The sequence below is a fragment of the Macaca mulatta genome, chromosome 1, assembly GCF_049350105.2.
Source record: "Macaca mulatta isolate MMU2019108-1 chromosome 1, T2T-MMU8v2.0, whole genome shotgun sequence".
Taxonomy (NCBI): Eukaryota; Metazoa; Chordata; class Mammalia; order Primates; family Cercopithecidae; genus Macaca; species Macaca mulatta.
The window spans coordinates 149,255,154-149,282,100 of record NC_133406.1 but is presented as its reverse complement, the minus strand read 5'-3'; the positions used below and the strand labels follow the sequence as shown (position 1 = coordinate 149,282,100).

Sequence of the window (26,947 nt, the reverse complement as noted above, 5' to 3'; positions counted from 1 at the left end):
CTTATTTCAAGAAGCAGTAATAAAACAGGGATAGGAGGAAGGACAGGGATTTAAGCTAGTAGGTACAGAACCATGGCAGGGCTCTCTGTTTCTCTGCACCAGATAAGGCAAGCAGTGATGTCCTGTGATCTTACCCCTGAGCTTGTCCTCAGTAGAAATAGAAGTGCCACAGCCTCAGGTGAAGTGGCACCTCTACCACCTCAACTAACAGGGGCAGAGTTACATGGTAGTTATGACTAACCCAGGGTTAGTAAAAGCATTAAATGAGATAAAGTATTGATTCGGTTAGAATTACATTCATGATCAGACCATATCAGTGTACACACAAACAGTTCATTCTTGTGTGTAAAAGGGGAATCCAGAGTTGGGAAGTCCAGGGCTTCGTATGGTGGCTCCGTATCACACCCTGTCAGTTCACTGAAAAGTACCAGTTAAAGAAAACAGATCTAGTGCTGAAGAGGGAAGACCTAGGCATTAAAGCTAGGAAGAATTTTAAAATAACCTTAAATTAAAAGGGCAGAGCCAGGCACGCTGACTCACGTCTGTAATCCCAGCACTTTGGGAGGCTGAGGCAGGCGGATCACTTTTGAGGTCAGGAGTTTGGGACCAGACTGGCCAACATGGTGAAACCCAGTCTCTACTAAAAATACAAAAATTAGCCAGGTGTGATGGTGTGCTCCTGTAATCGCAGCTACTCTGGAGGCTGAGGCAGGAGAATCGCTTGAGCCCGGGAGGCAGAGGCTGCTGTGAGCTGAGATCATGCCATTGCACGCGAGCCTGGGCCACAGTGCAACACTCTGTCTCAAAATAAATAAATAAATAAAAACAATAAAAAGGGCAGAAACCAGAAACTTTAAGGTTAAAATCCGAAAACTAAGAGGATTAACATCTACTTGGAGAAGAACAGATTCAGCAAAGTAACGGATATGACAAAGCCATGAAAAAGGTAACTATGAGCCATCATCACCTACCAAAAGACTATAAATTTTGTATTAAGACCCGTCCATCCCACACATACACACATTCTCTCTTCTTGGCTATGCTTAAATAAGATGCACAAAGGCATGAAATGATAATGGGAATCTAAATTATGATATGTATAAAAACAATTATAAAGTATAATAATTAACTTTAAAAGTTGACAGCTTCAATCAAAAGAATATACTACCCAATTTAAAGCAAAGTTAATGGAAGCACTGAAAGTGCAAATAAAGTGTTCCCAAGAAAATGAGTGTGGAAAAATACTTGATTTAATTTGACTCAATAATTTATGCAACACATTATACTGGGGGAAAAAATGAGAAAATCAAGAGTTCTAGATAGCAACATAACCTTGGCAAAGTCATAACTTATCTGGGCATCACTTATGTCATTTGTAAAATGAGAGGATTGGGCTATATGATCTCTTAAGTTTACTATGATCTCTAAGGATATATGAATTTATGGAAATAAATATTTGAATATAGAAGTACAGCTAAAAAAATAAATACTAACTTCTGTGGTACAAGCTACAAATCTGCCTGATGAGTTGTAAACAACGAGAAGACTGTTTTATAGACTTAAAGGTATTTGAAAGATAAAATTTAATGAGATGTCAGGAAGAATCCCAAAGAAAGAAGGACCTCCTCTAGCTATGGAGGAAAAAGAAATTCTTTGGCTAATTGGTTTTATTGAGCCACATTTAAAAAGATCATTTCACCTTAAATTCCATAACACTAAGACCCACATCCTCAGAAAGCCAAGCACTCAGCATAGCAGAAAACAGTATCATTGCATTTGTGACTGCAAACTGCTAAAAGTCACAGGTTACAATGTAACCTTAATTTACTCTTTCCATTACTAGTGTCTGTACAAACGCCCCATTTTTTGGCAGAATAGTCATCCACTGTCACATATACACTACTTTACTCATGCTTTTGCTTTTACTCTTTGTCTCTCCCAGAACACCATTACCATTCAGTAGATATTTATCACACAGGTTTTCATACCGTCCATTATTTTTAAATGTATTACTCTCATTCAAGCTAACTTGAAAGCTCCTGACAATGAGAAGCATAAGAAGCATGTCTTCATTCAACCGTCCACCTTGCCTCAACAAAACACACACTTAACAAATGTTTGTTAAGAAAAAGCATTCACAAATCATCAATTTTAAAGTCTGAGAGTTCTAAGAAATTAATTTCACAACAACATTCTGACTCATTTTTATGTAATTTTTTCTGTATTAAGAAAAACAAATTTAAATTTGTTTTAAAACCAAAAAAAGAAAACTTTCATAAATATGAATCATCTTTACCAATTTACCTTCATTTCTTTTGTTTTAATTCTTCCTTCCATTGGGAATGTGTAAATAAAACCACATGGCAAAACATTGATTATTATTTATTTTAATTAAATAAAACCTCTTAAAATTATTTAAAACATATGCAATTTCTGTACCTGGTAGTTATCCAATTTAGATCTTTGTTCAAAGTATTCAGTGTTTTCTTTTCATTTATCCTTAACTGTATATCTAGAAATTCCTTGCAGCTGGCTATCAATGTAACCTATAACATTTCAGCAGTTGTCCATTTAAAGAAGTCTATTTTTTGTTTATTTCCTCTCATCCTTTCTCCAAATTTATTTATTTTTCTAACTGCCTTAAACCATCACAGTTTTATCAATTAACAGAGTTAAAAACCTGCTTTATACATTTTACTTCTTTAAGGATTCATTCATTCACTATCAAATGCTTACAAACTCCTATTATATACCAGACACTGCATTAGATACCGGGACTATACCAACAGGACTTTAACGATTAACAAGATAGAATTAAAAATATCTAGCCCAGTGCCGATCACATAGTAATAAATAAGTCCTCAATAAACATTGCTTTTGTTACTACTACTACTACTACTACTGCTGCTGCTGCTGCTGCTGCTACTACTGCTATTCTGCTGTTCTATAGTTTGCAAATCGTTATCTCAATTTGATAATTTTGTCATAGAAAGAATGTTTTAGATATTAGGAAATTTGGATTCTAGAGCCTACTTCTGACAGATGACAAACAAAGTAGTCTCTGTGCTTTGGTTTCCCACATATCTAAAATGGAACTAACACTTGTTAGTTAGAACAGAATAAAGAACCCAGAAAGACATCCATACACATCCAGTGAACTCATTTTTGACAAAGGTGCCAAGTACATACATTAGGGAAGACAGTCTCTTCAATAAAAGGTGCTGGGAAAACTGGATATCCACATGCAGAAAAATGAAACTAGACCCCCTATCTCTTGACATATATAAAAATCAAATCAAAATGGAGTAAATACTTAAATCTAACAACTCAAACTACAAAACTACTACAAGAAAATATTAGGGAAACTCTCCAGGCCATTGGTCTGGGCAAAAATTTCTTGAGTAATACCCCACAAGCACAGGCAACCAAAAATGGACAAATGGGAACATATCAAGTTAAAAACCTTCTACACAGCAAAGGAAACAATCAACAAAGTGAAGAGAAAACTCACAGAATGGGAGAAAATATTTGCAAACTACCCATCTGACAAAAGATTAATAACCAGAATATATAAGGAGCTCAAAAAAACCTATAGGAAAAAAATCTAATAATCCAGTTGAAAAACAGGCAAAAGATTTTAATCAACATTTCTCAAAAGAAGACATACAAACAGCAAACAGGCATTTGAAAAGGTGCTCAACATCACTGATCATCAGAGAAATGCAAATCAAAAGTACAATGTGATATCATCTCACCCCAGTCACAATGGCTTTTATCCAAATAACAGGCAATAATAAATGCTGGAGAAGATATGAAGAAAAGGGAACCCTTGTACACTGTTGGTGGGAATGTAAATTAGTACAACTACTATGGAGAATAGTTTGGAGGTTCTTCAAAAAACTAAAGAGAGAGCTACTATATGATCCAGCAATCCCACTGCTGGGTATATACCCCAAAGAAAGGAAATCATTATATCAAAGAGGTATCTACACTCTCAGTGTTTATTGCAGCACTGTTCACAATAGCCAAGATTTGGAAGCAACTTAGTGTCCATCAACAGATGAATGGATAAAGAAAATGTGGTACATATGCACAACGGAGTATTAGTGAGCCACAGAAAAAATGAGATCCTATCATTCGCAACAACATGGACAGAACCACAGGTCATTATGCTAAGTGAAATAAGACAGGCACAGAAAGCCCAACATTGCATGTTCTTACTTATTTTTGGAATCTGAAAATCAAAATAATTGAACTCATGGACATAGAAAGTAGAAAGATGGTTACCAGAGGCTGGGAAGGGTAGTGACAGGGTGGAGGGGAGGTTGGTGGGGATGATTAATGAGTACAAAAAAAAAAACAAAAAACAAAAAACAGAAAGAATGAATAAGACCTAGTATTTGATAGCATAACAGGGTGACTATAGTAAATAATAATTTGAGTATACATTTTTAAATAACTTAAAGAGTATAATTGGACTGCTTGTAACACAAAGGATAAATGCTTGAGGGGATGGGTTTTCCATGATATGATTATACGCATTGCATTCCTGTACCAAAATATCTTATGAACTCTATAAATATATATACTTGTTATTTACCCACAAAAATTTAAAAATAATTTAAAACATTTTCTTAGCATGTACTTTGTGCCTATAATGCCACCAGGCACAAAAGACACACCAAAAAATGTAGAAGACACAATCTCTAGAACTTATAGGTTGGCTAGGAAGATAACTACATGCCAAGTACCTAGAGGACAAAAAAATCAGCTAACGTTAGTATTTACATACAAACTGGAGTATGGAGAAAGTCAAACCTAAAAGGAATGGTCAGTGTAGAATGGCCTACTACAAATAATGGATCTTGAGAAGGGTTTTTAAAGTGACTAATATGGTTTGGTAGAGAAGAAATAATGCAATTATGACCTTGGGGAAAATCCTGTTTATCCAAAGAGTAAAGTTAAAAAGACTATCTTTAGAATACTGTAATGATGGCTGGAAATACATATGGCTTGATAGTGATTATGAGTCCTGATCAAACTGAGTTGATTAGAATCCCTGCTCCTCCTCATATTGGGCAGGAAAGTGATCATGTACAAGTTACGTGACCAGGTTCTTAATGTAATGTGGGAATAATAAAACCACCCACCTCAGAAGTTTGTTGTGGAGAAGATTAAGTGCAATTAAAAATAGGTATATAGTACTTAGCATGGTGCCTAATATTTAATAAGTGTTATCTATTTTCATTACTAAAACATGACAAATGATAAACTAGAGAGGCCCTGAAAGAGCCCTCAAATGATATTAAAAGAAGTTATATTTTGGATTCGATTTGTAAAATAACAGGTGATCACTTAAAATTCTTGAGCAATATTTTAATTAAATTGGATTCTGAAAATAAGTATATTTCAGAAAAAGAACAGCAGATTGGTTGTGGGTAGGAGTACGGGAGAAGTGGGGTAAGTAACTGATGAAATGGAATTCACTTAAGAGGTTACTGGATTCGGCCGGGCGCGTTGACTCACACCTGTAATCCCAGCACTTTGGGAGGCCGAGGCAGGTCTATCACGAAGTCAGGAGTTTGAGACCAGCCTGGTCAAGATGGTGAAACCCTGTCTCTACTAAAAATACAAAAATTAGCTGTGTGCGGTGGTGGGCACCTGTAATCCCAGCTACTTGGGAAGCTGAGGCAGGAGAAATGCTTGAACCAGGAAAGTGGTGAAGGTGGAGGTTGCAGTGAGCCGAGATTGTGCCACTGCACTCTAGCCTGGGTGACAGAGCAAGACTATTAAAAAAAAAAAGTTACTGGATTCAATTATAAGTTGTCTAGAAACATTCCAAAGAATGTCAAGCCTTACGGACACATAGAAAACAGCTGGGAAGAAGAAAGTAGCATACTGCTTCTCAAGGAAAGGGCTAACATTTATGCATGTACTAAATGTTTTGCTGAAGAAGAAAAGATTTTTTGGCATTCCAACAGAGTTACAAGCATCAAGGACATGGTACAATAGATAAAACTAACAATCAGGAATAGAGAAGTAGCCAGGCTCTCAATTAGGAGCCTGGTGAATATGTTCAGCCAACATGTGAATAATGGATTAGTTCATAAAAAGGAGCTTCTGAGAGAAGTGTGTGAGATATCAAGATTATGATCACCAAGGGAACTAGTTAACCATTGCAGTATATGTAAAGATGGTCTTCTTACCCTAGATATTTATAAAAAGTTAATATAAGGTCTCTTCCTATTAGAGAAAATGAAAGGTTTTAAGAAAAGACTTAATACTTGTTGGCTTATTAGTAGAGATGGAGCTTTCCTAGGTAAGACAGAAAAACATAACCTAGAAAGGAAAGCATAAGGAAAATGAGTCAAAGCAGAGGGAAGGAAAGGAAATTTTTAAAGATTTGCAAGTAAAGCGAGGAAATAAACAACTTGTTATTAATATAGATATTGAATGATTAATATTCTTATAGGAAATTCAGGATATTTCAAAGTAAAGATCATAAAATAGAGTGGTGGGGAGCATGGAGGCCACGAGAATGTACCCTTCAGAATTGCTACTGCAAGAAGTGTCAGTGACTGATGGCCCCAGCTTCTGTGCTCTGAATCATCATCATGTTTACACCGAGATCTACTTTCATGAGATGCCTCCAACCAATGACTGAGTACAGCAGGGATGCTAAGGTAGATCTATGAGAGTTCCTATCAACTTTGACACATGTTCTTGGGATTGCATTGCAGGCTAAGACCCCTCTCTCCCTCCCTCTCTCCCTTTCTCCTTCCCTCCTTGCAATTAAGATCCTCCAAGGGCTTTCTCTCTCCCATCCTCCTTGGAGGCTAAAATCCCTCCTGCCCTCCCCTCCTCCCTCCCTTCTTGCAAGCTAAGATCCCTGCCTCCCTCCCTCCTTGCAGGCTAAGATCTATCTCCCTCTCCCTCCCTCCCTTCCTTCTCCCTTCCTTCCAGTGTTACTGGATTCAATTATAAGTTGTCTAAAAACATCCCTTCCTCCATCCCATCCTTCCTTCCTCCCATACTTTCTCCCTCTCTGCCCCACCACGTTCCCTCCCTCCCTCCCCTCACATTCCTTCCTATCCTCCTTCCCTTTCCCTCCTTATCTCCATCCCTTCCTTTCCTACTTCCCTCTATCCCTTCCTTTCTTCTTTCCCTCTATCCCTATCTGTCAAAGAGGTAAGATCTGCATCCCAGTTTAATGACTCTTGCAGACTCTTGCGGTTACTACCTATCTTCAGAAGGTTAATCTTTCTTAAATTCACAGTAGAAATTCAACAACAGAAGGCGGGAAGGTTGCAGATTAAAAGGAATGCTTCTACACTGTTGGTGGGAGTGTAAATAAGTTCAACTACTGTGGAAGACAGTGTGGTGATTCCTGTAAGACCTAGAACCAGAAATACCATCTGACCCAGCAATCCCATTACTATAAGACCCAGAACCAGAAATACCATTTGACCCAGCAATCCTGTTACTGGGTATACCTACCCAAAGGAATGTAAATCATTCTTTTGTAAAGATACATGCACATGGATGTTCACTGCAGCACTGTTCACAATATCAAACACATGGAATCAACCTAAATCCCAATCAATGAAAGACTGTATAAAGAAAACATGGTACATATACACCATGGGATACTATGTAGCCATGAAAAGGAATGAGATATGTCCTTTGCAGGGAAATGGATGGAGCTGGAAGCCGTTATCCTCAGCAAGCCAACACAGGAACAGAAAACCAAGCACCGCATGTTCTCACTTATAAATGGGAGCTGAACAATGAGAACACCTGGACACGTTGTGGGGAACAACACACACTGGGGCCTGTTGGGGAGGGCGAGGGGAAGGAGAGCATCAGGAAGAATAGGTAATGGATGCTGGGCTTGATACGTAAGTGATGGTATGATCTGTGCAGCAAACCACCACGCCACATGTTTACCTGTAGCAAATCTGCATGTCTGCACATGTACCAGAACAGTTGAAGGGGGAAAAATTGGCCTTTTGAGCCCTTCTCTCAGTACACATTACCTGGCAAGACAGGTAAAATCCTCAATTCAAACATGCGGATGAAAATACCTAGATACTTGAGTATTATGATTACAACCTAAAAAACAAAAACTATACGAAGCAGAATTATAGGGACATACAAACTAAAAACTGATATACAAAAAATAAACTCAAAGAGACAATATGAAGGAATAAGAAGTCATAAAAATGAATTAATTAGAAATACTATGTAAGAAAATTAAATCTAAATTAATAACAGGCTAAGAAATTACAAAGCCAGCACAGTGCAGCATCTGCCACAATTTGATGGGGAAGCTCAGAGTCCCATCTCCAGTGCTGCATCCCCTTTTTTCCAGGAGGCCTCAGGTGACTTGGCCACAGCCTCTGTAGCCCTGTGACCTGCAGATACTGGGAGATCCATAGGGAGAACTCTGGAACACCAGAAAAGCCAAGAAATTACATACACAAATAAGAAATCATGTGAGCACACAGCAAGAAGGTGACTGTGTGCAAAGGAAGAGAATTCTCAACAGAATCTGACATGTCAGCACACTTAACTCAGGCTTCCATTCTCCAGGAATTGAGAAAGGAGAAGGAGAACCAAGACAGCCGACTAGACACAGCCAGGAAGAGCATCTCCCACCAAGAGACCAGACCATCAGGAAGACCAGCACACTCGAAGCAGATCTGCAGAAGGAAGTCATTGAGGGTGGTTGGAGGAAGGACACAGACCCTGCATAGAAGCTGGGAACACAGCACTGGGCTTCAAAGCACCAGGACTCATTCCCAGCTCCTGGTGGCTCCTGGGGAAGGGTGAGTTAAACAGGTGAGGAGTGGCCCACTCTTGTCATGGACCTCTGGAATCTTAGCTGCAGAAGACCTCATGACCCCCATAGACATTTAAGTTGGCAGAGACAACTGCCTAGAGAAGTGGCAGGGACAGGACTCCACCCTGTGTGGAGCCGAAAGGGTTTGGCGCAGCAATGGCTATAGTGGAGTACAGTCAGCAACGCCAATCCCCTAAGGCCTGCCATGCTCCTCTAAGTGGCTTTGACCTTTGTTGACTGTTGGAGCTAGACAGAGCAGAGCAGTCTTGTCCATGTGATGGGGCCAGTCTTATCTGAGTGCCCCCTGTCTGCCAGCCTCTTCTGAGGTCCCTCCATGGCCAAGCTCACTTGCAGTGTGGCCTCAGATGCCCAACTGGGGCACTTCCTGGTGGCCACCACCGTAGCTCCTTAGCCAGCAGATGCCACTTAAACATTAGATGGACCCTGCCGATGCACACCCACCAACAGCCTCTTCACACTGCTTTGCCAGCACACACCTGTCTGCAGCCTCCCCCAACCACTCTACTGGCATACACTCAACCACGGCCTCCCCACACTGCTTTGCTAGCATGCACATGGTGCAAGGACCTTAGCACCACAGCCCCACCCCCACCAGTGCACCCCTGGCACATGGGGACCCCACTATGGTGCTGTCTTGCCACTGCTGATACACTGCAAACATGGACCCTGCTGTGCCAACACCACTGGTGCACATGCCCAGACTTCACTATGCTACTACCCAGCCACTGTTGGCATTACACATGAGTATGGACCCTTATGCCACTGCCACATTGAAGTGTGGTTGCCAGTGAAACAGGAACACCTCTAACCCTCCAGTGCAGCAGGTACTTAACCTTGAGGGGCCAGCAAACAAAGCCACGAGCATGAAGTCCAGGTGCACTGAGCTGAGCCTAAGCCCTCTGAAATCATCCAGAAACAAGGCCAGTCTACTAAACCCAGCTTATGCCACAGTAAATCTCAATGGCATCAAGGAATATAAAAGAAAAAGCCCCATCTGAAGGACAGCAACTTCAAATATTAAAGGAACATCAGCCCAGACAGACGAAAAACAATTAGTCTGTCTGGGCTGATGTTCTCGCACAAAGCAAGAACTCTGGCAACTCAAAATGCCAGCGTGTTTTCTTACTTCCAAACAACCACGTAGCTCCCCAGCAATGGTTCTTAACCAGGCTGAAATGGCTGAAATGACAGACCAAGAATTCAGAATCTGGATGGCAATGAAGATCATCAAGATTCACTAGAAAGTTGAAGCCCGATCCAAGAAATCTAAGGAACCCAGTAAAATGATTAACACGTAAAAGACAACATAGCCATTTTAAGAAAGAACCAAACTGATCTGATACAGCTGAAAAACTCACTGCAGGAATTTCATAATACAATTGGAAGTATTAACAGCAGAATAAACCAAGCTGAGGAAAGAATGTCAGAGCTCAAAAACAAGGTTTGCAAATCTACTCAGTCAGAGAAAAATACAGAAAAAAGAATAAAAAAGAATGAACAAAACCTCCAAGAAACAGGGGATTATGTAAAAAGACCAAAATTTAAAACTCATTGGTAGCCCTGAAAGAGAGGGAGAGAGACAGCAAGAAACTTGGAAAATATAATTGAGAATACAGTTCAAAACATTTCCCTGACCTTGCCAGAGGGGTCAACATTCAAATTCAGAAAATTCACAGAGCCCCAGTGAGATAGTATATAGAACAGCCATCCCCCAAGACACATAGTCATCAGATTCTCCAAGGTCAATGGGCAAGAAAAAATATTAAGGACAGCTAGACAGAAAGGGCAGGTTACCTACAAAGGGACACATATAAAGCTAACAGCAGATCTTTCAGCAGCTCCTTCAGCAAAAATCCTACACGCCAGAAGAGTTTGGGGGCCTATATTAAGCATTTTGTTGACAGGGCCTTACTCTGTCACCCAGGATGGATGGCAGTGGTGTAATCTTGGCTCACTGCAACCTCCTCCTCCTAGGCTCAAGTGATCCTGCCACCTCAGCATCCTAAGTAGCTGGGACTACAGACACATGCTGTCAAGCTCAGCTAATTTTTAGAAAATTTTTTTGTAGAGACAAGGTGTCACTATATTGTTCAGACTGGTCTCAAACTCCTGGGCTCAAGTAATCCTCCTGCCTCGGCCTCCCAAAGTGCTGGAATTACAGGCATGAGCCACTGTGCCCAGCTTTGGCATTCTTAAAGAAAAGAAACTCCAACCAAAAATTTCATATCCAGCCAAACTAAGCTTCATCAATGAAGGAGAAACAAAATCCTTTTCAGATAAGCTAAGGGAATTGTTTGCACCAGTCCTGCCTTATAAGAGGTCCTTAAGACAATACTAAACATAGAAATGAAAGACCATTACTGGCCATCACAAAGACACACTTTAGTATCCAGACCATTGACACTATAAAGCAATGACATAACATAACATAACAAATCTACATAACAACAAAATGACAAATCTACACATATCAGTATCAACCTTGAATGTAAACAGACTATAATACCCTACTTAAAAGGCACAGAGTGACAAGTTGGATAAAGAAGCAAAACCCAACTGTATGTTGTCTTCAATAGACCCATCTCATATGCAATGACACCCACAGGCTTAAAGTAAAGGGATGGAGAAAAATCTACCAAGCAAATGGAAAACAAAAAAAGCAGGGGTTGCTATTCTAATTTCAGACAAGACAGACTTTATACCATAACCATCAAAAAGGACAAAGAAGGACACTGATAATGATGAAAAGTTCAATATAATAAGAAGATTTAACTATCCTAAATATATATGCATCTAATACTAGAGCACACAGATTCATAAAACAAGTTTTTATAGACCTACAAAGAGACTTAGATACCTACACAATGATGGGAGGCTTCAACACCCCACTGACAGTACTAGACAGATCATCAAGGCAGAAAACAAATAAAAATATTCAGGACCTAAACTTGACACTTGACCAAATGGACCTAACAGACATCTACAGAACACTCTATCCAACAACAACAACATATACATTCTGTCATCTGTACATGTAACATACTTTAAAATCAACCACACACTCAGCTACAAAGCAATTCTCAACAAATTCAAAACACCAAAATCATACCAGGCACACTCTTAGACCACAATGCAGTAAAAACAGAAATCAATACTAACATCTTTCAAAGTCATACAATTACATGGAAATTAAACAACACACTTCTGAAAGACTTTTCCGTAAATAATGAACTTAAGGCAGAAATCAAGATATTCTTTGTAACTGATGAAAACAAAGGTAGCACATAGCAGAATCTCTGATATACAGGTAAAACAATGTTAAGAGAAAAGTTTATGGCACTAAATGCTCACATCAAAAACTAGAAGTATCACATTAACAACCTAACTAATATCACATCTAGAGGAATTAGAAAAGCAAGAGCAAATCAACCCCAAAGCTGGCAGAGGAATAGAAATAACCAAAATCAGAGCTGAACTGAACAAAATTGAGACACATAAAACCACACAAATGATCAACAAAACCAGATATTGGTTCTTTGAAAGAATAAATAAGATTGATAGACTGCTAGCTAGAACAACAAACAAAAAACAGAAACTAGAAATATAAACACAATCAGAAATGACAATACAATGAAGACACAACCACCAATCTCATAGAAATACAAAACGAAAAACAAAACAAAACAAAAAACAACCAGAAACTATTATGAACACCTTTATACACACAAACTAGGAAATCTAGAAGAAATGGGGAGATAGATTCCTGGAAACACAACCTCCCATGATTGATCCAAGAAGAAACTGAAACCCTGAACAGAACAATAACAAGTTTCAAAACTGAATCAGAAATAAAAAGACTATCAACAAGAAAAAGCCCTGGACCAGACAGATTCACAGCCAAATTCTACCACATATATAAAGAAGAGCTGGCACCAAACCTACTGAAACTATTCCAAAAATTTGAGGAGGAGGAATTCCTCCCTAACTCATTCTATGAGGCCAGCATCATTCTGATACCAAAACTTGGCAGAGACATAACGGAAAAAACAAACAAACAAACAAACAAAAAAACTTCAGGCGAATATTCCTGATGAACATAGATGCAAAAATCCTCAACAAAATACTAGCAAACCAAATCCAGAAGCACATCAAAAAGCTAATCCACCATGACGAAGTAGGCTTTATTCTGGGGATGAAATATTGGTTCAATATACACAAATCAACAAATGTGATTCATTGCCTGAACACAACTAAAGACAAAACCCACATGATTATCTCAATAGATGTACAAAAGGCTTCTGATAAAATTCAATATTCATTCATGTTCAAAAACCTCAACAAACTGGGTATTGAAAGAATATACCTCAAAATAGTAAGAGCAATCTATGACCAACCCACAGCCAACATCATACTGAACAGGCAAAAGCTAGAAGCACTCCCCTTGAGAACCAGAACAAGACAAGGATGCCCACTCTCACCACTTCTATTCAACACAGTACTGGAAATCTTAGCCATAGCAACCAACCAAGAGAAAGAAATAAAGGGCACCCAAATAGGAAAAAAGGAAGTCAAACTATCTCTCTCCGCAGATGGTATGATTTTATACCTAGAAAACACCATAGTCTCTGCCAAAAGCCTCCTAGACCTGATAGACAACTTCATCAAAGTTTCAGGATACAAAATCAATGCACAAAGTCAGTAACATTTCTATACACAAATAACATGCAAGCTGAGAGCCAAATCAAGAACACGATCCCACAATAGCCACAAAAAGAATCAAATGCTTAGGAATATGGCTAACCAGAAAGGTGGAAGATCCTACAATGAGAATTACAAAATACTGCTCAAAGAAATCAGAAATGATACAAACAAATATATAAAACATTCCATGCTGATGGATAGGAAGAATCAATATTGTTAAAATGACCACACTGCCCAAAGCAATTTACAGATTCAATGCTATTCCTATCAAACTACCAATGACATTTTCACAGAATTTGCAAAAATTATTCTAAAATTTCTGTTCTTACGACAGTTTGCTGAGAATTATGGTTTCCAGCTGCATCCATGTCCCTACAAAGGACACGAACTCATGTTCTCACTCATAGGTGGGAATTGAACAATGAGATCACTTGGACACAGGAAGGGGAACATCACACACCAGGGCCTATTGTGGGGAGCGAGGAGTGGGGAGGGATAGCATTAGGAGATATACCTAATGTAAATGACAAGCTAATGGGTGCCCCACACCAACATGGCACATGTATACATATGTAACAAACCTGCACGTTGTGCACATGTACCCTAGAACTTAAAGTATAATTTAAAAAAATTAAAATTGATGTGGAACCAAAAAAGAGCCTGAATAGTCAAAGCAATTCTAAATAAAAAGGACAAAGCCAGAAGCATCACACTACCTCACTTCAAACTATACTACAAGGCTACAGTAACCAAAACAGCATGGTACTATACAAAAACAGATACACAGACCAATGGAGCAGGCTAGAGAACCCAGAAATAAAGGCACACACCTACAACCATCTAATCATTGACAAAGTCAACAAAAAGTAGCAAAGGGGAAATGATTCTTTTTCAAAAAACAGTACTGGGACAACTGGACCCCTTCCTTTCACCATATGTAAAAATCAACTCAAGATGGATTAAAGACTTAAATGAAAACCTAAAATGATTTTTTAAAAAGTTTAGAAGAAAACCTAGGAAGTATCATTTTGGACATAGGTCCTGGCAAAGATTTCATGACAAAGACTCCAAAAGAACTGTAACAAAAACAAAAATTATTGACTGGGATTTAATTAAACTAAAGAGTTTTGCACAGCAAAAGCAACTATAACAGGGTAAACAGACAACCCACAGAATGGGAAAAACTATTTGTAAACTAGGCATCTGACAAAGGTCAAATATCCAGAATCTAGAAGGAACTTAAACAAAGTAATAAGCAAATTATAAACAATACTGTTTTTAAAATGGGCAAAGGACAGACATTACTCAAAAGAATACATACACGTGACCAACAAGCATATGAAAAAATGGTTAACATCACTCATCACTAGTGAAATGCAAATCAAAACTGCAATAATATATCAACTCACACCAGTTAGAATGGCTATTACTATTAAAAAGTCAAAAAATAACAGATGTTGTTTTGCATATTTTCTCCACAGGGTGTGGAGAAAAGTGAATGTTTACATAGTGCTGATGCAAATGTAAATTAGTACAGCCATTGTGGAAAGCAGTTTGAATATTTCTCAAAGAACTTCAAACAGAACTACCATTCAACCCAGCGATCCCATTACTGGCTATATACCCAAAGGAATAAAAATCATTCTACCATACAGACAAGTGTACACTTATGTTAATCACAGCACTATTCGCAATAGCCAAGATGTGGACTCAACCTAGATGCTCATCAGTGGTGGACTACATAAAGCAAATAGTACATATAAACCATGGATTACTATGCAGCTATAAAAAGAATGAAATCATGTCCTTTGCAGCAACATGGATGGAGCTGGTGACTATTATCATAAGCAAATTTATGCAGGAATAGAAAACTAAATACCACATGTTTTCACTTATAAGTGGGAGCTAACATTGAGTATACTACAATAAACATCAGGCTACAATAAACACCAGGGCTTACTTGAGGGTGGAGGGTGAGAGGAGGGTAAGGAGTGAAAAACCACCTATCGAGTACTATGCTCATTACCCGGGTGATGAAACAATCTGTATGCCCCATGATATGCAATTTACCCATGTAACAAAGCTGCACATGTATCCCCTGAACCTAAAATAAAAGTTGGAAAGAAAAAAAAAAGAAATTACAAACCTACCCACCTGCTAAGGTCAACTACAATAGCTAAATGAAATGCAAGTATACGTAAGTAAATGGAATATTATTTAGCTATTTAAAAAAGCTTCCAGCCAGGCATGGTGGCTCACAGCTATAATCCTAGCACTTTGGGAGGGTGAAGTGGGAGGATCGCTTGAGCCCACAAGTTCTAGACCAGCCTGGGCAGCATAGGGAGGCTCTGCCTCTACAATTTTTTTTTTCAAAAGTTAGCCAGTGTGCTGGCATGGGCCTGCAGTACCAGCTACTCAGGTGGCTGAGGTGAGAAAATCACTTGAGCCCAGAAGGTTGAAGGTGCAGTAAGCTGTGATCACACCATTGGACTTCAGCCTGGGCAACAGAGTGACAGCCTGTCTCAAAAAAGCTTCCAAGACATACTAAGAAAAAAAGGAATGTGCAGAAGACTAAAATAATGGAGGTTTAAAAAAATATGCCCACAAGGCCAGGCACGGTGGCTCACGCCTGTAATCCCAGCACGTTGGGAGGCCAAGGCAGGTGGATCACTTGAGATCAGGAGTTCAAGACCAGCCTGGTCAACATGGTGAAGCGCCATCTCTGCTAAAAATACAAAAAATTACCCAGTCATGGTGGCGCGTGCCTGTAGTCCCAGCTACTCAGAAGGGTAAGGCAGAGAATTGCTTGAACCTGTAAGGTGGAAGTTGCAGTGAGCCAAGACTGTGCCACTGCACTCCAGCCTGGGCAACCAAAGAGGCTATCTCAAAAAAAAGGAAAAAAAAATGCCCACAAATTCTTTGATATTCTCCCCTCTGAGAGATGAACTTAATCCCTCTTGCCTTCATGTGACCAAGACTCAGTGACTTGCTTCTAAAAAACCCAATAAAGCAGAAGTAATGATGTGTGACTTCAGAGACAAAGATATAAAAAAGTACTGCTGCTTCTGATTTAGTCTGTCTCTGTCTTTCTCTCTCTTTCTCTCTTGGATCATTCATCCTGAGAAAAGTCAGCTGCCATGCTATGAGGAAAGATCCACCTGGCAAAAGACTGAGGCCTACCAGCAACTGTGAGAACCTGAGGCCTCTAACTTATAGCTCTGTGAGTGAGACTACTTAGAAGTGAATCTTCAAGATCCAGAAAAGCCTTCAGATGACTGCAGCCCTAGCTGACATATCTTACAATCTAAAGAGAGCCTTTGACCCAGAGCCACTTAGCTTAGATACTCCCAGATTCCTAACCCACATAGGCTGTGCGAGATAATAAATTCTGGTTGTTTCTAGATGATTTGTTTTAGGGTAATTTGTTAAAAGGAATGGAAAATGAATACAATATGCCACCATTTGTGTTTAAATGGTGGAAAAATAAAATTACATTTTCTTATTTACATATGCAAAAAATATTATACAAAAAAGATATACCAATGATTACAGAACTAGGGGAGGGAAAGGGGAGAGATGGGAATTGAACAACTGTGTAGGTGGGGATATATATGGAAGAATTTTAGTTGTATATATTCCTTCACTTTATGATTTTTGAACTAAGTAAATGTATTACCTAGTTGAAACAAAATTTTTAAGTGATATGAATATTTATATAGATATTCTTTTAATATAGACTTATATTAATTACTCTTTGAGATCTGAAAGTTTTGAACCTCTGTGCATTAGAATAATTCAACAAGTCAGGCATTAATTTGGTATTCAACAACCCCAAGTTGAATGAATGAATGAAAAAACCCTCTGGAAGCCACATAACCAGATGTAGGTTAGCTTTAGAAGCAAGATGAAAATTGTGACGGCAACAGTAGCACTATATACTTTCATTTCTTATAAATTGAAAAATAAACAGTCATAAACTCAGAAAGAGTAGTTGAACACTAAGTACATACAAAATTCAAAACTTTTTGTAACTTTAACTTATTTTCAATGATTTAGACATTTCTGCTATTTTTATTGGAGTTGAATTTTTTTCTACTAGATCTATTTTTAACGGTGCTGATTTCAAACCTTGTTGAAACACTAGAAGTAAAACAGATAAAAATTTCTCAGTTTGTCTGCTCTTGTCTCTAAACGTATTTGGGACTGTTGTTACTTTTTGTTTTGTTATCTATTAGTTTCTATAATCTATCCTGTAACTTACTAGTAGAAATACAGACCTAGCTGGCTTGAAAAAATTACTACTTTTCCAAGTCAAAGTAACAAATCATAATGAGATGGATTTTTCAAGGCTCTGATATAAAGCAAAGTTGATCGTATTCATTCCAAAGCAATATTCACATCCGCAATGGTATGCAGTACTATCTCTGCATTTAAATGTTCAATAAGATGTCTGTGCAAACTAATGAAAAAAAAAAACTTTGCATTACAAATATGCAGTCCAATGCCATAACTCTTAATTGTTAACTTTAATAATATATAATATACCCATTGCCACTTTACTAATTCATGAACTATAACTAAATTTCCAAAAGCATAAAAGAAAAACTTAAAAAGTCAGTTCAGCTTCTAAAAAGGCTTCCGATATATCTCTCTACTCTATGGCTGTAGAAGACAGATTATTGCTTTAACAAAAGTTGAAGCATAAATTATATCCTATTTTCTCCAAAAGAGAATACATTAAATACCTTACTAATAGGTCCCAGATTTCCTCTATTATTAAAATAAGATGTGAAAATAGTTCTCCTTTATTACAAATTAGTAATTATAAATTTATATAATTTCATATTTAAATTATAATATAATCATAATTACTAAGGCTTTATTACAAATTAGGGTTTGTTATAAACAAGAATACATGCTTGCCAATAACTACCAGTGAATAAAACTTCTAACTTTTAAAAAAATTATTAAATTCCCTAAAGTGACACAAACTTTCCAGTTAAATTGTTGAAAACTTTACAGAAAATGGCCTTTAAAAATCTCCAAACCAAATTTCCCTTTGATATTCTAAAAGGAAATAAGATAAGCTATATTAGCATTAGTATCTTTTTGGAACATTTTTGTATTACCTGCTTTTTACAGTGTCTCTACAAACTAACATCTGAATGTACTTGTCTCTTGTGCTTAATCGAGTCATGATAACTGCAGTAGCTGTAGTGTCAAACTGGGGAAAAAACAAACAGAAATTTAGTGAAGAAGAGCACATTTTGGTACCAGTCCTCTGCAATAACTCAAGACTTTCATTTTATATTAAACAGTCTCCTTGTCTGAAATAATACTTCGAAAAGGCCTTAAAAATGCTCTCACTTTGTTAACCTAAAATTTAATTTAAAAGCCTTCCAAGAGTATAGCGTAAATATCACTTTGGTTTCAATGTAACATAATTTTGGCAATGATAAAATCAAAACAAACTCTGGTAACTGCATAAAAGTTGTAAGATTTGGTATAGTTTACATATAATCTGATTACTCTATGAAATTATAGAATTGTATAACACAATATTTACAAATGTTTTGAAAATATGCTCTTCCTGATGTTCCCATAATAGCTACAAAAATGACTTATTCATGTATTTGTCAGAGTAGGGTATGTTTTGAAATGTATTTGGGCTGACTTTTGTCATAATGCCTGGGAACACTATTAGCATTTAGTGTTAGGACCCAGGGATGTTACATGCTCTGTAATGTGACAGCCCGAAACAAGATAAACCTGTTCCATCCAAAATGCTGAGTACCTCCATTCAGAATTAAAAAAAAAAACAAAACAAACAAACAAAAAGTCATAATAAAAAAAAGACCTTTAACAGAATACCCATTCATAAACCCATCCCTTCATCAGCCAGTGCAAGCTTACACAGAATGAAGGAAGTATGTCCCAGTTGGTGAGGCTTGTTTTACTTTTATTCCTCCATTAAAGGTAAATTTTCTCTGCTATATTACTTTTAAGCCTGATGTAATTATGACAGCTAATCAAAAAATACACAATTTTTTTGTTTTTATCATGTTTTTAAGTATAAAAAGCAAAATTATTGTCACTTACTTGAGGTCGACCAGCTCTACCAATCATCTGTAGAATATCTGTTTCACTGTACTCTTCAAACAGTCCTCCAGCATAATGCATTGTAGATTTTATAACTACTAGGTGAGCGGGCAAATTTACTCCCATAGCTAAAGTACTGGTAGTAACTGCATCAGATTAAGACATAGTAATTTTGAGCCATTTAACTTTATTGCTTCAGGAAGACATTTTAATAAAAGACATTCTTATAAAGGTAATAAAAACTCATATATAAGAAATTTAGAAAGGAAAAAAGAACATTACAATCTAAAATAGTAACACACTTAAATCCAAAACTTACTAATTTCTTGTTTTTCAAATTACAGTATGTTCAATAATATGACAAAGAACTAAACATTGCCAAAGAATCTACTGTAACATCTACATGCATAGGTAACCACTTAATTTTATGTTCTCAGAAGAAAAGCAGAAACAAGCAGAATATTTGAGCTTTTCCTTTTTTTCCTCTGAAAAATAATTTTCCAAAATATTTTAGAGTATCCACAAGAAATATGTTTTAGTTACAAAGAATTGGTAAATCTCCAATAGTAAAAGCTCCTTCAACTACTTTTCTATCTGACAGCTCCATACTAGCATGATGATAAGCAGCACCATCTTTTAAGATATCTGTAATAGAAATATATCAGCTGTTACTATTAATATTTCATCAATAATTGGCACCTTTCATCTGTATGTGAAAATGCTATTCAAAAATTATCTCTAAACCTACCTCTCAGTTTTGAATCTCTTATGGAATATGCATACTTCTGTAACCTATTTAAAAATACCATAAAATTATTGAGTTACTCCCAGGAACATTAAAGAACTCTGAAACAGTTTATTATTTTAAAACATAGATGTATCAAAAAAATTTCACAATATCATTATCTGAAAACTATTTTTAAGAAGTAGAAAATATCCAACTTTCATATTCAAAAGTCCCTAAACTTATGAGCTATAATATTAAAGCTCACTTTTAAGCGAAGAATTTGGAAAACTCACTTTCCCCAAGAAAACAACATAATTGGTGATTAACAAGTCAGAATATATGTCTACTCTCAAAATTTGCCTAAAAAAATTGTAAGAAGTAACAATTTTGAAAACTACTATATCACTGGTAAGTAAGCAAAACAAACTAACTAACAACAATAACAACAAAAAACCCCATGGAAATAAACAATAGTTGTTTCCAGTGCTCTGAGACATGGCATTTAAAAAAACTGTTACAAGAAGCAAAGAAGGTCATAATTTAATGATAAAGGGGTCAATTCATCAAGAGCACATAAGAATTGTAAAAATATAAACATCCAACACTGAAGCATCAAAATATATAAAACATTATTAAAGGACATGAAGAGAGAGATAGACAGCAATACAATAACAGTAGGGGTCTTCAAAATCCCACTTTCAATAACAATAGATTAACCAGACAGAAAGTTAACAAAGAAATACTGGACTTGAATTGTACTTTGAGTCAAATGGACCTAACAGACAAATACAGAACTTTGCATTCAATAGCAGCAGAATGTATATATGCTTTTCTAGTGCATATGAAACGTTCTACAGGACAGATCATACATTAAGCCACAAAACTAGATTTAACTATTTTTAATTAATCTAAATTCAAGACAATTGAAATCATATGTAGTATCATTTCTGACCACAACAATATGAAACTAGAAATCAATAACAGGAAAAATCTTGAAAAAAACCACAAGTATGTGGAAACTAAACAACATGCTCCTCAACAATCAATGGTCAAAGAAACCAAAAGGGAAATTTAAAAATATCTTGAGACAAGAAACAATGGAAAGATGACACACCAAAACCTATGAGATGTGGCCAAAGTGGTTCTAAGAGGATTTTTTTTTTTTTTTTTTTTGAGACGGAGTTTCACTTTTGTGACCTAGGCTGGAGTGCAATGGCACAATAGCAGCTCACGGCAACCTATGCCTCCCGGGTTCAAGCGATTCTCCTGCCTCAGCCTCCTGAGTAGCTGGGATTACAGGCATGTGCCACCACACCTGGCTAATTTTGTATTTTTAGTAGAGACATGGTTTCCCCATGTTGGTCAGGTTGGTCTTGAACTCATGAGGAAATTTTAATCATTAAGTGTCTACATGAAAAAAGAAGATATTAAATAGACAGCCTAACATTATACCTACAGGAGCGAGCAAAAGAACAAACTAAATGCAAAGTTAGCAAAAGAAAGGAAATAATAAAGATCTGAACAGAAATAAATCAAATAGAGCACAAAAACCAAAAAAACATAGAAAATGATCAATAAAACCAAGACTTAGTTCTTTGAAAAAATAAAATAAATAAACATCTAGCTAGACTAAGGAAAAAAAAAAAAGAAGAACCAAATAAAATAAAAAATGAAATTGGAGAAGTTACAACAGATGCCTCAGAAATTAAAGAGATCATAAGGGACTATTACGAACAATTATACATTAATAGTAACAAATTGGATAACATATAGGAAATGGACAAACTCCTAGAAAAATATAACCTGCTAAGTTTGAATCAGGAAGAAACAGAAAGCTTAAACAGACCAATAACACATAATGAGATTGAAGTAGTAATGAAAAATCTTCCAACAAGGAAAAACCCAGAACCAGATAGCATCACAACTTAATTCTACCAAACATTCAAAGAAGAATCACTACCAATACTTCATAAACTATTCCAAAAAATACAGCTAGAGGGAATATTTCCAAACATATTTTGTGAGGCCACTATCACTTTGATACCTAGGTCACATAAAGACACTACAAGAAAACTACAGGCCAGTATCTCTGATGAATATTGATGCAAAAATCCTCAATATAATGTAAGCAAACTGAATTCAACAACACAACAAAAAGGATTATACATCATGGCCAAGTGGATTTATTCCTGGCAAGTAAGGCTGGTTTAATACATGCAAATCAACCACTGTGACATATCATATTAACAGAATGAAAGATAAAAAACACAAGATCATCTCAATTGGTGCAGAAAAAGCATTTGATAAGTTCAACATCCTTTCTTGATAAAATCTCTTAAGATGCAGGCATATAAGGAAAACTTCTCAACTAACGTTAACAAAGGTCACTTATGAAAAGCCCACAGCCAACATCATAATGAATAGGGAACAACTGAAAGCTTTTCCACTAAGACACAGTACAAGGCAGGGATGCGCACTCTCACCGCTTCTGTCCAACATAGTACTGGATGTACTAGCAAGAGCAATCAGATAAGAAAAAAAAATAAATAAAAGGAAGTCAGATTTGAAGGGAAGAAGTAAAATTATCTTTACAACATTATCTTACATGTAAAAAAACTCAAAGACTTATTAAAAACTGTTAGAACTAATAATTCAGTAAAGTTGCAGGATTCAAAATCAATATACAGAGATTAGTAGCATTTTTAAACACAAATAATAATTTAACTGAAAAAGAAATCTAGAAAACAACACCAGTTATGATAGTATCAAAAAATAAAATGCTTAGAAATAAGTTTAATTAAGGAGGTAAAAGATCTGTACACTGAAAGTTATCAAACAATGGTGACAGAAATTCAAGACAAAAGTAAATTGAAAGATATCCTGTGTTGATGGATTAAAAGAATTAATATCGTTAGAATGTCCATACTACCCAAAGAAGTACAGATTCAATACAGTCCCTATCAAAATTCCAACGGCATCCTTCACAGAAACAGAAGAAAAAAATCATAAAATTAGTATGGAACTACAATAAACCCTGGATAGTGACAGCAAAACTGAGAAGGAAAAGAATGTTGGAGGTACACACTTTCTGATTTAAAATTATACTACAAAGCTAGACTAACCAAAACAATATAGTACTTGCATAAAAACAGAAAAGTAGACCAATGGAACGGAAGAGAGAGCCCAGAATAAGTCCACACATACACAGTCAACTAATTTTCCATCTGGGCACCAGAAGAAATAGGGAAACAATAGTTTCTTCCATAAATGAGGCTGGAAAAACAATTTCCATATCCAAAAAAATAAAATTGCACCCTTATACCGTACACAAAATCAACTCAAAAATTGACAAAAGATCTAAATGTAAGACCTGAAATCATAAAACTCCCAGAAGAGAACATAGGGCAAAGCACCTTGATATTGGCCTTGGCAATGAATTTTTGGGGTATCATACCAAAAGCTCGGACTATAAAAGCCAAAATAAATAAATGGGACTACATCAAACTAAAAAGCTTCTGCAAAGCAAAGGAAACAATCATTAAAATAAAAAAGACAATCTATGGACTAGAAAAAAATATTCGGAAACCACATATCTGATAAGGGGTTAATATCCAAATTTTATAAAGAACTCTTACAAATTAATAGCATTAAAAAAGCCAATTTAAAAGTGAGCAAATGATCTGAAAGAACATTTCTCCAAAGAAAACATAAAGGTTGATCGATCCAATTAAAAGCAGCTGCAGTCTACAACATTCACAGAGAGGAATGAAAAGGGGTGAGTGAATTCAGCACTTTTAACTGACATGTCGAGGTTCTTGCATTGGGACTGAGTGGGCAAACACAATTCATGAAGAACAAAGAAAATGGGGGGTGGAGGGGCAACAGCCCACCCAGGAGTGGCATGGAGCCAAAGGAACCACCACCCTCAGCCAAGGGAACCAGTGAGTGAGTGTGCAGCCCCACCCAGGAAACCACACTTCTCCCACAAATCTTTGCAGCCCATGGGTAAGGAGATCCCCTCATGAGCCCATGCCACCAGGGCCTTGGGTCTGATACACAGAGCTGTGGGAGTCTTGAGAGAGCAGCCACTCAGGCACACACAGAGATCCAGGAGTTTTACATAAATCCATCAGTACATATCCCTAGGAAGGGAGGTGAATCCAGGAAGCCAAAAATATCATTCTGTGGGCCCCACTTCCATGGCACCTCACAAGTTAAGACCCACCGGAATCCCAGCAAGCCAATGGCACTGGCTTGGAATCCCAGCAAGCAATGGCAGTGGGTTGGAGTCTGCCAGAGATGGGTCTGAGTTCCTGGAGGTAGGTGAAGACGCCATCTCTGTGGTTCAGTTGATTCAGTTGATTTAGCTGCTCCAGCTTGCCAGCTTTGGAGAATACAGGTGTCCTGGACAAGGAAGGGTCCCCCACAATGCAGCACACCTGCTCTACCAAATAACAGTCAGACTGCTTCTTTGGTGGGGGGGGGGTCCCTGATCCCGTTCTGCTGACTGGGTGAGATATCCCAACTGGGGTTTCCAGCCACCTTCCTCAGGTACATGCAGACTGGCAACAGGTCAGTACTCCCCTGGGATGGAGCTTCCAGAGGAAGTAGCTGGCTGTCATCTTTGCTGTTTCACAGCCTTCACTGGTGATACTTCCAGGTATGGGAGAAACTGAGGCAACTAGGGTTTGGAGCAGACCCCCAGCAAACTGCAGCAGCCCTACAGTAGAGTGGCCTGTTAAAAGCAAAAACAAACAAACAAACAGAAAACAACAACAATATCAACAAAAAAGACCCCATAAAAACCTCAAAGGTCAGCAACATCAAAGATCAAAGGCAGATAAGCCCACAAAGATGAGAAAGAATCAACGTAAAAATGCTGAAAACTGAAAAAGCCATAGTGTCTCTTCTCCAAATGACTGTAACATTTCTCCAGCAAGGGCAAAGAACTGGGCTGAGGCTGACATGGCAGAATTGACAGAAGTAGGCTACAGAAGGTGGCTAATAACAAACTTCACTGAGCTAAAGGAGCATGTTATATAACCTAATGCAAAAAAAAGGTAAGAATCATGGTAAAACAATACAGGAGCTGATAGCCAGAATATCCAGTTTAGGGAGGAACATAACTGATCTGATGGAGCTGAGACACACCACACAAGAACTTCACAATGCAATCACAAGTATCAATAGCAGAATAGACCAAGTGGAGGAAAGAATCTCCAAGCTAGAAGATTATCTTTCTGAAATAAGACAGGCAGACAAGAATACAAAAGAAAAGAAAAGAAAAAGAATGAAAAGGAATGAACAAAACCTCCAAGAAATATGGGATTAAGTAAAGAAACCAAACTTACAACTGGCTGGTACCTGAAAGAAACAGGGAGAATGAAATCACATTGGAAAACATACTTCAAGAGAACTTCCAGGAGAACTTCCCCAACCTAGCAAGACAGGACAGCATTCAAATTCAGGAAATGCACAGAACCCCATTAAGATACTCCACATGAACATCAACCTGAAGAGACATAATCATCAGATTCTTCAACGTTGAAATGAAAGAAAAACGTTAAGGGCAGCCAGAGAGAAAGTCAGGTCACCTACAAAGGGAAACTCATCAAACTAACAGCAGATCTCTCAGCAGAAAACCTACAAGCCAGAAGAGACTGGGAGCCAATATTCAATGTTCTTAAAGAAAAAAATTTCTAACCCAGAAATTCATATCTGGCCAAACTAAGCTTCATAAGCAAAGGATAAATAAGGTTCTTTTCAGAGAAGCAAATGCTGAGGGAAGTCACCAGGCCTGCCTTGCAAGAGTTCCTGAAGAAAGCACTAAATATGGAAAGGAGAAGCCATTACCAGCCACTACAAAAACACACTGAAGTTCACAGACCAGTGACACTATGAAGCAACCACATAAACAAGTCTGCAAAATAACCAGCTAGCATCATGATGACAGAATGAAATTCAAACATAACAATACTAATCTTAAATTGTACACGAGCTAAGTGCCCCAATTAAAAGGCACAGGATGGCAAGATGGATAAAGAGCCAAGACCCACTGATATGCAGTCTTCAAGAGACCCATTTCATATGCAAAGACACACATAGACTCAAAATAAGGCAATCAAGGAAAACTTACCAAGCAAATGGAAAATAGAAAAAAGCAGGGATTGCAATCCTAGTTTCTGACAAAATAGACTTTAAACCAACAAAGATCAAAAAAGACAAAGAAGGGCATTACGTAATGGTAAAGGGATCAATGCAACAAGAAGAGCTAATGATCCTAAATATATATGCAACCAATACAGGAGCACTCAGATTTGTAAAGCAAGTTCTTAGAGATCTACAAAGAGACTCAGACTCCCACACAATAATAGTGGAGACTTTAACAACCCATTGACAATACTAGACAGATCACTGAGACAGAAAATTAACAAGGATATTCAGGACCTGAACTCAGCTCTGGATCAAGTGGACCTGATAGATAGCTACAGAACTTTCCACTCAAATTCAACAGAATATACATTCTTTTGATAGCTACATGGCATGTACTCTAAAAC

General features: G+C 37.4%; 1 protein-coding gene across 1 annotated transcript in view; it reads right to left on the bottom strand.

The window, feature by feature from the left end:
* The window catches only part of LOC100429940 (putative ATP-dependent DNA helicase HFM1), a 122,529-nt gene that overhangs the window by 56,728 nt on the left and 38,854 nt on the right, over positions 1 to 26,947 (bottom strand). The window contains 8 exon segments of the mRNA XM_077983062.1: positions 2,297 to 2,344; positions 2,440 to 2,546; positions 11,245 to 11,266; positions 17,886 to 18,023; positions 18,694 to 18,788; positions 19,664 to 19,809; positions 20,207 to 20,308; positions 20,412 to 20,455. Coding sequence (XP_077839188.1) covers positions 2,297 to 2,344; positions 2,440 to 2,546; positions 11,245 to 11,266; positions 17,886 to 18,023; positions 18,694 to 18,788; positions 19,664 to 19,809; positions 20,207 to 20,308; positions 20,412 to 20,455 — 702 coding nt within the window.